The sequence below is a fragment of the Gossypium hirsutum genome, chromosome D09 (assembly GCF_007990345.1).
Source record: "Gossypium hirsutum isolate 1008001.06 chromosome D09, Gossypium_hirsutum_v2.1, whole genome shotgun sequence".
NCBI lineage: Eukaryota > Viridiplantae > Streptophyta > Magnoliopsida > Malvales > Malvaceae > Gossypium > Gossypium hirsutum.
Window position 1 is genome coordinate 5,346,705 of NC_053445.1, and position 9,673 is coordinate 5,356,377.

The 9,673-nt window shown below is 32.9% G+C and overlaps 1 protein-coding gene across 2 annotated transcripts; it reads right to left on the bottom strand.

The window, feature by feature from the left end:
• Nucleotides 1-441: 441 nt before the first annotated feature.
• Nucleotides 442-5,089, bottom strand: LOC107890403 (wall-associated receptor kinase-like 22). 2 transcript variants are annotated; one of them, XM_041101604.1, is made up of 5 exons: nt 4,715-4,823; nt 4,264-4,563; nt 2,672-3,454; nt 2,065-2,235; nt 442-1,782 (listed from the first exon to the last, which is right to left on the bottom strand). In XM_041101604.1, exons 2-5 carry the CDS (start codon nt 4,421-4,423, stop codon nt 581-583), a joined length of 2,316 nt encoding a protein of 771 aa, XP_040957538.1. In that variant the 5' UTR covers nt 4,424-4,563; nt 4,715-4,823; the 3' UTR covers nt 442-580. The 2 variants fall into 2 exon arrangements, with proteins under 2 accessions (XP_040957538.1, XP_016670311.2); XM_016814822.2 differs by having other exon boundaries at nt 4,264-5,089.
• Between the last annotated feature and the right edge of the window lie 4,584 nt (nt 5,090-9,673).

A 9,673-nucleotide genomic window follows, 5' to 3' on the forward strand; every position in this document is an offset into this window, starting at 1 on the left:
CCTATATTTTTATTGCAAGAGAACGGACTAAGCTAGTATGTTTATTTGTAGGGAAAATCTTAAGAAGAATATGAACAATCAGAGGGGTTCCGACAGGAGTTGAAATTGAAGGTTCGAGAGTTGTTGAAAGAGCACTAATGGCGTCGAAGAAAAATGGCGATGAGGGTATGTTGAATTCTGTCAATATCCCATGCTTTCTTTAGTTGTTCTCAACTCAATAAAGGCTTACTATTACTATGATGAGTTAATCACCTCTTCTTGTTTCATCTTCAAATATCAAAAGAAGAAGAAGAAGAGCAAAAGGAGATGTGGATAATTAGGGTTACCTTTCTTTAGATTGATGGTACCCTTGGATTTTGTATCGCTGTTTGGAGGTCTTTTTAATTAATGAATTCATCGACTTAGAAATAATAAAAAAAAAAACATATCCAGAACTTGTGTAAGAAATACCTTCAAGAGATAAAAATAACATTGAGTGAAACAAGTATGATTCTTGGGCAACCACAAGACTCCACCAGTGTGACAAATACAAAAGCTAAAGGCTATCAATCAAGATAAATTGTTTCAGGAGTGTTAGAAACTAGAAAGATGAGTTTAACGGAAAAGTTACACTGTCGGTTGGAATTGTCCTGGACATTGAACTACTAGGATTGTTATCCCATGAATGGATCATGTCATCTATTTCAGATTCTTCACCACCACAGTCTTCAATAACAGTAGCACCTGAAGCTTTAATCATCTCCAGCTCCATTGCTACTTGTTTCATGGTGGGTCTTTTCTTTCCATTAAGATTCAAGCATCTTTTTGCTAGCAGAGCCACAACCATAATCTCCTGTTGTAGACCATCCTTTACTACTATTGGATCGATAATTTTAAATAAGGAATTCTCCTGCATTGAATGCAAAAAATAAGATACCAAGCTTCTCACTGGCTCTGATTGGTTTGCAGAGATGGGTTTTTGTCCCGTTAAAAGCTCAATAAGAACAACTCCATAGCTATAAACATCACTCTTCTCTGTGAATTGACTTGATCGAAAATATTCGGGATCCATGTATCCAAAAGTTCCTTGCACCCGAGTTGTTAGATGTGTTTGTTCAAGTGCAAGTGATTTTGAAGTTCCAAAATCTGATACTTTTGCCCTATATTTATCATCCAAAAGTATGTTACTAGATTTGATGTCTCGATGATAAATAGGAGCAGAAGCAGCTGAATGCAAATAGAACAAGGCATTGGCAATTTCGATCGCAATTCGTAAACGCATTTCCCATGTCAATGGTAATTCTTCATTTTGGTTACGAATGAGATCGTATAATGTACCATTTGGGATGAACTCATACACCAATAGAGGAACTTCAGCCTCTAAACAACACCCTAAAAGCTTGACCACGTTCCTGTGATTAATTTGAGATAAAATTATCACCTCGTTAATGAACTGTTCAACCTTCTTTTCATCAAATTTCTTTCCTTCCACCATTTTGGACTTCTTAATGGCCACAATGCTTCCATCTATTTGCATTCCTTTATAAACAGTCCCTTGACCTCCTTGACCAAGGATTCGGTTCTCACTATAATGATCGGTCGCCTTTTCCATCTCTTTCGCAGTAAACAACTTAATTTTTTCAACATTACCTTCATTGCTAGACAAATGTTGTTGCAGTAACAAACCTCCATTCCTTTTGAAGTATTTCTGCTTCAGCATGATTTTTTGTTTTCTTTTGAGGAATTTGTACATACTCCATGTTGCGAGTAGTAGAAATATTGTCCCAATACTAGTGCTGCAACCTATGTAGATATAAGAAACATAGTTAAAAGGTAAATTTGAAACTTCAGATACCTGTTAAAAACCGATGAAAATGTTTCAATAAAGTTTCATTTTAAATGAACACCGAGAGAACCTTATTGCACCATCCATTGTTTTGATATTGAATCTTTTACAAATTTAATATCAAGTAATTGTTACTGCATCACTCATTCAAAAGTAAATATATCACTGCTTGAATTAACATAATTTAATAATCATAATAATTTCACTTTAATAATAAAAAGTGTAAATTTAACACGTACCTACAATAATGCTTGTCAAGCTGCGAGTGTTTTGAGTCTGTATTTTACGCTTGCAACGAAATCCCGTACTATTGTATTCATAAAGAAGAGGGCAAGACTTCGATGAGCAATCGTAGCTAGGGGTAGTCAAACAAAGAATGCGGCAATACTTATAATTCTCACATTTCCCATCTGTCATTTACAAATTGAATAAAAAAACAGTTATAATCATATAATTTGGTTCAAGTATCCGAGAGTTTCTTATACTATACTGATTAGGTCAAATTAGTCTATATTAAATGGATCTATTTAGTCTTTATACTATTAAAAAGAATAAAATAAGTTTAAACTATAACAACATTAACATTTATTTTATTTTCAATTTCTATTCAATTTCAAACAAAATATTTCATTTCCAGAACCATAAAATTTTTAAAAATAATTAATTTTCTTAAACAAAATGTTTGATGTTATATAAGAATATAATAAGATGAGAATAACTTAAATAATATCACTTAATTTGTATATAAAAAGATATTTTAATAATTTTTAAATTGAGGTATACCTATAAATAAAGATGATACAGATACAAAGAAAAAGTTCCCTAAAACAAAACGTTAATTCATACCTTTGCATAACGTTGGATAACCGATGTTGCTATCCTTGTCGCACACACAAAGATGATTAGGGCTCAACCTCGACCAGCAATATTTATCATCGAATGTACAAGAAGTGTCCGAACTATCATTCAAATAGCATTTTCTAAATATTGGTGTGCCCCATTGCAGTTGTGTTGGGACATGCGTCATATTACTTACATTAAAGGTCAGATCATAGTCGTAAGAAATCATGGAAGCAAATTCGCATGATCTTTTCCTCCTATAATCACTAGAATCAAGCTTACTACTCATGTTTACGTAGAATGAACTAAGACCCTGAGGAATATTAACAATACAACCACCAATAGAGGAAGTCTCATCATTAATCTTACAACTTGGTTGCAAACATCCGCCTATAAGGTTATCTATTTCGTTGCCGAAAACAGTAACCAAATTATCACAACCTGAAGACCAAAAGTTGTTGTAAATATCTGAGTAGTAAAAGCGGGTGCCTGTTAGGTTGAGACTCATCCCATTGCGACGGTCATTTCGACAGTTGAAGTAAGCTATTGGATGGTTGACCGTGATGGTGCCACTTAAAAATTTAAAGTCTAGCATTTGCAGATTCATGCCATTTATATTTAATGAAGGCACTTCTTTCCCATTGGCAGTTTTGTTGCAAATTACTTTGAACCAGTTATCGGAATCATCTTGTGCCTTCTTGCTAAAAGGGTAGTGAAAAGTAACATTCCCACAAGACTCTACCTTATAGGTGTGGAAGTTGATAGGTCCTAGTCTTGGTCTTCCGCATCCTGTGGGCTTAGCAAAAAGGGTGTAAATTGCAAAATCTACTGCACATCCAATGTTTGTAGGAAATAAAAGCATTCATACATTTGTGTTACTCTTGACTAAGTTTTTTAATTAAATTTGTTTGTTATTTGTGACATTAAATCCAAGTAAATTCTCTCTTTACATAATACCCTGTTAATTTTATTCTAACTATTAAATTCTTAAATTTTTTTTAAGGAAGAAATGTTTCAATTTCCAAGATAAATGAACTTAGATTTAAAACAGAATTATTATAAACAAAATTATGTAAATTATGAAATGAACCAAAACATAATACAAAAATATTTAAAATAATAAAAATATATACCATGTTATAATGAAATATATATATATATATAAAAACCAACATGAAGCCAACGGTGTCCTTGATCTCCCTGATTAAGTGAACAAATTAGTAAACTACAATTTTTTTTTTGCCTATCCCAAAAATTAACATAAACAGTTTAATCCTTGATTAAATATAAAATTTTAATTTTTAACTCCTCTAAAAAATTAATAATTTAATTTAATTTAATCTCGTATTAATTCAATTTTTGAAATACAAAACTTTTAGGTATAACTTTTTTTTTGCCTTAAATACTTTCAGCTATAAAGTTTTGTAAAACAAAAATATTGATATACAAAATGAATGATACTAAAACCTTTAATTTTTTTTTTAACTCATAAAATTAATGGTTCTAAAGACTGAGTTTAAACATTTAGCAAAATCTATACAGTAACTGAATTAAAAGAAGAAAAATGAAAGCCAAACAAGTGACAGCGCGTGACTGACCTCCGTCACCGCAATAGGTGGAATTCCAGCTGAGCAAGGTGGGAACATGCGTTTTTCCAATATTGATGTCAGTGGGTAATGGGTAACCATAACTGAAAGAGTACGCGCTAAAGATGAAAGCAGATGCGCATCTGTTGCTGTCAGGATACATGGCTGTCATGTTTACAGTATAGGAAGTGAAATTTCCCGTAATTGCAGTAAAGCAGCCAGATTCAGAAGCACCATCGTCAGACCTTAGTTGAATGCAGCCGCCAAGTGAATGACCTTCGTTACTTAAAATAGTAGCCAAATTTCCAAAACCTACTGACCCGAAAAAATTCATGTCACTTGAGAAGAAAAATGGAGTGCCTGAGAGATTCACACTCACTCTAGCCTCGTTTATATGATCACAATTAATGTAAGTAACTGGATTGCTGATTAGAATGGAGTTCGACAATAAGGAACCAAGTACCTCCAGATCGATGTCATTTACGTTTATGAAAGGCTTTTTCCCATTGAGGGTTTCGTTGCAAGTTACTCTAAACGAAGGTTTTGCATAGCAGTTCTGACGGATTCCAAAAGGGAATGGAATTGTAATATTTCCACATACTTCTTCTCCACAGGCAGGTTCTTGAAGTTCTGCTGCTTGTAATAGTGGGCATAACAGGAACAGGAAGAGGAGTAGGAGGATGAAGTAAAGCGCTAACTGAAAACCCATTTCCATTGTTATTTTGTTTGAGGGAAAAGAATGAAGAAGTCAGTAATAGATTTTAAAGAAACAAAAGCAGAGTTAAGTAGCACCAGTACAAACAAACGATGTTTGACTGAGATGCAAATGAAAAGTCTTTGCTCACACTTTCCTTGAAGTTCCGGTGTAAGTGCATTTGATTTGAGAATAATTCATTAATTAGTAAAGATTGTTGGTGATAGTCACGAAACCAACTTAAAATATGACAAAAGCAATTGCACTTATCGATAAATAACTAAATTAATTAATTAAATAACTCAGTAAAGAATAAATCAAGAAAATAATTGAATAATAACCAAGAAACAAAACAGTACCTAGGAAAGAATCCACCTAAACTTCATTTGTCATTATCAATCTGAATTAAACAATTTCTTCACTTAATATCTTGATCCGTAGAAATTATTAAACTATGTTATTATCTCTTTCAAGATTAAAAGCAACTAACTTTAAATTGAATAATTGAAATTTCTTTCTAATTAAAACCCTATTAGATTCCCCTATTAGAAATGACTCTAATCCTGTAGATTTATGTCATCCAAGATTGCATGCAACTTCACTTAATTATGCTATATCTACTCTTAAATAGGGACTTTTCCTCCTCTGATTTTAAGTACACTAAACATGAATTAATACTCTAGTAATATTAAAACAAGAAATAAGCACACATAACTGAGAATAAGATTTAAGTAGTTATTGTGTAAAACATAAATCAAATAACAGAATTAATCATAGGGTTCATCTCCCCTGGATATCTAGAAAAATAGTTCATAATTGTAAATAAAAACATCTCAAAGACAGTATAACAACAAGAAATAAAGAAACTCATAAAAAAACTTCAAATAAATTAAAAGGGGGCTTCAATCTTGATGGAAATCTACTTCAGAGTCGGCTTCAATGGTGTTCTTCGAGTTGTTTTCTTCAATAATCTCTAATGGCACCCTATTTTCTTCTTCTATTTGGTATTTATTGGTCTTAAAATACTCGAAAAAGCTAAAAATTGTGCTTTTTCGCGTATTTGGAATGTGAATCATGAAATCGACATGGTCTGGAACATGCCCGTGTGGCTCACACAGCCATGTGCCCAGCCCATGTAGCTTCTAAAGTCTACTCTAAATGTTCGATTTTTGCTCTTTTTTTCACTTATTTTTCTCTCAAATGCTCTCCTAAGCATAGAGAAATGAATTTAAAGGATTATGAGTATAAAATTCACCAATTTGCATAAATAATCATCCAAAAACGCATTAATAACATGATTAAAACATGTTACTTTGATCACTAATCAAATATCCCCGCAATTAAGCATTTGCTTGTCCTCAAGCAAAATCCTCAACCTACATTAAAGTTAACCTTTCTCAATTTGTCATTGTCATCAATAATGTCTCAAAATAATTTGTAAACAATCATGCATTGGCAATTCAACTAAAAAGACACTAAAGACTCAAACAATCCAAGCCGAAAATTTTAAAGCATGAAAACATAGGTGTCTCCCCTTATTTAAGTAATTACCTTTAATTCAAAATCAACAAGAATTGACATCCTCACTAAAGATTCACTCAAAGCACTCAAAGTGTCTAAGGTTCAAGAAATATGCACTCAATAGTCGAATAAGAAATGTCATTAGCATAGGCTTGCTTGAAATCAAATCTCCATCATTATAAAATGAGATGACACACCAATCAAGAGGTCTTGAAGAGGTTGAAATGGGGTTTAAGTTAAGGGTATGAAAAAAAGGTCAGAAAAGTTGGTTATAATCGAGATCGAGTTGATATATTACCAAACTAGAAAAATAATTAAATATTAAACTAAAAGAGATGATATCAATCAATAATAAATAAGAATAAAAACGAGCTTCTCAACAATATATTAAATTAATTATTCAAGCTCAATCAACTAAAATTATTTTTAACTTTTTTTATTTTATTATTATTAAGAACAATAAGAAAAGATTCAGCAATTCAAATAATGGGACATATTTAGGTAACTAACCAAATCAAATCTCGACAAAAAGGGAATCAATAAAATGGGAAAATTTTTACAACGAAAATATGGGTTATGGGTTAACATTAACAGGTTAATCAAGAAAAATTGTGTTAGGCTCAATGTGGTTCACTAAGGGTTAATTCAATAGGTAAGCTTTTAACAGGTTAAGTTGGTTAAAACCTAAGTGCCTCTATCATCTCAAAATATCAAATCAATAGTGTGGTCTCAACATGCATAATCGAAGCAAGTTCTAGAATAACAAATCAAGTTGACACACTCATAACCAATAATAAAGTGAGCATGGAAAGTGTATGCTCTATAGGCTCAAAATCTCACAAAAAATCATGATTTTGATGTCAAATTTGCAAATTTAAAACTTCAAGATAATACCTCAATTCAAGGAAACAACCTAAAATATTTACTTCTAAAAAACAACTTATCATGCTTGACTCTCTCATGTCTTAAATTTTATATCAACCAATGCACAAATATCTACAAATTAATCCAAAACAAAATCATTAAAAATCCCAAATAAAAAAAATTCAGTCTGATGGAGGTATGAGAAAATACTTAAACACAACAAATAATTCAGGGACTTTATCACAATTATATAAACAACCTCCTTACACTTAAGATGTACATTGTCCTCAATGTACAAATAGATATAAGCACAAAATAAGAAAAATATCATAAGAGAAGGAGAAAATTGAAACTGCCCTGAATATGGATGAAATCACCAGAATAGTGAAAACTGGAGTTGTGGGCAAATCTAAAAATGTAATGCATGGTTCCGAGAAAACTAATAAGAAAATAACACAAATAAAAAAGAAGATTAAGAGGTTACAAACTCAAATAAAAAACAACCTTCAAAATGAAAATATAGTTCAAAAGGAAAATAAACTAAATAAGTCTAAGAAATAAAAATAAAACAACCAAAAATAAAAAGAAAAGCACAACTGAAAATAAAATAAAGAAAACATAGAAAACAAAACAGATCAATGATTGTCCTCGTGAAATGCATCGCAATCGTGAGGCATAGACTTAGTAGGAGAAATATGGGGATGCTGGTAGATCTGCTGCAAATTCACGTCAATATTGTCGAACCACTCAAAGTAACGCTACTTGGAGAGGTCCTCCAGTGTAATAGCAGAAGTAGCAGTAAAGTAACTCAGAGGTGGATAAGACCCTTCCTACTACGCTCGGTCTGGTGGCGACAAGCAAAGGTGATGAAGTAAGCAACATTAAAGGTGCGTCGCATTGCCATGCTCTAAAAAAATAAGCGTCTAATGTACCAATGACCCCGGTGCTCTCCCTCTGACCAGTCAATGTGTGTACTAAGATGGCATGGATATAGCACAATGCCAGAGGTAGGGAAGTCACCTTCAACCAACTTGGGTTATATGGCATCGTACAAGCAGTAAGTTTTGTCCAGCATAAAGATGGCGGATAATGGATGTGTCGGTATAAGGTGAGGAACCCCTCGGCACTCATGAACTCCTCAGAATAGAGTCCAAGGGTAGTGCCAAAGCCTGGGACGCTCAGATAATGTATCGTACCACTGAGTCAGAAAGGAATAGTGCACAACTCATTCTGAGATGATATCACGTATTGCAAGACAAATGTCAAACAAAACTCTAGTGTAAGCTCCAGGTATGTGGACTCGACGATGGAGAAGAATCAGTCCTATGGATCTGTATCAATCAGTGCTCGCACTCTATCAGCTAAGTGGATCTACTCTAAGGCCACCCAATCAATACAATGGCACAATCCCAATGGTCATTGTCTGAGATGCTGATAGAGGTCCTTGTGAGGACTTGGTGGAAACCATAGGCAAGGATGGCATGCGTCGGAGGTAGGGCCGATTATGAGGTACACCCAGAGTGTTTCACTTTTTTGAAACGGGTACGACAACCTTAGTCTTACCACGCCTATTTTTCTTGAAGTACTGATGGTAACTAAACTAACTATAATTACGACAAAGGTAAGCGTACCTATCGAACAATAGTATAGCTATGGTGAGTAGGGAATATCATATCCACGAGGACTAAAAGTACTAGTAATTACCATTTTTCTATTATTTAGTCGATAAATTGAAGTGGTTGTTTTTAATCTAATTTAACTAATCTAGTTTAACTACGAACGCAACAGAGAATAAAATGGGAAAAATAACCGAAGACAACCAATGAGAAAGACAATACCCAGAAAAAATCCACCTAGACTTCACATATTATTTTGAATGTGAATTAAACGATTTAGTCACTTGTGTTTTGATCTGTAGAAATTCTTAAATTATGTTAATATCTCTTTTGAGAGCAAGAACAACTGATTCTAGGTTGATTAATTGAAATCACTTTCTATCTAAAACCCCTACCGTCACATTAACTTGATTTATGAATTCCCTTATTAGATTTGACTCTAATCCGGTAGATTTATGGCGTCCTATTTCCAGGATTGCATGCAAATCCACTCAATTATGTTAGATCTACTATTAAACAGGGACTTTTGCACCACTAAAATAAGCACATTAAACATGAATTAATATCCCAAAAATATTAAAACACGAAATAAACATACATAATTGAGAACAAGAATCAAGTATTTATCATGTAAATCATAAATCAAATAACAAGATTCACCATAGGTTTTATCTTCCCTAAGTATCTAGGGAATTTACTTCATAATCTAGAATGAAAACATCTCAAA

What these genes read in the sequence shown, in the direction of transcription:
- LOC107890403 (XM_016814822.2), bottom strand. Translation starts at nt 4,966, where the DNA reads ATGGAAATGGGTTTTCAGTTAGCGCTTTACTTCATCCTCCTACTCCTC. An exon ending in TTATCCAACGTTATGCAAAG is followed by an intron (nt 2,236 to 2,671) that starts GTATGAATTAAC and finishes TGTAAATGACAG; the next exon opens with ATGGGAAATGTGAGAATTAT. An exon ending in CTTGACAAGCATTATTGTAG is followed by an intron (nt 1,783 to 2,064) that starts GTACGTGTTAAA and finishes ATATCTACATAG; the next exon opens with GTTGCAGCACTAGTATTGGG.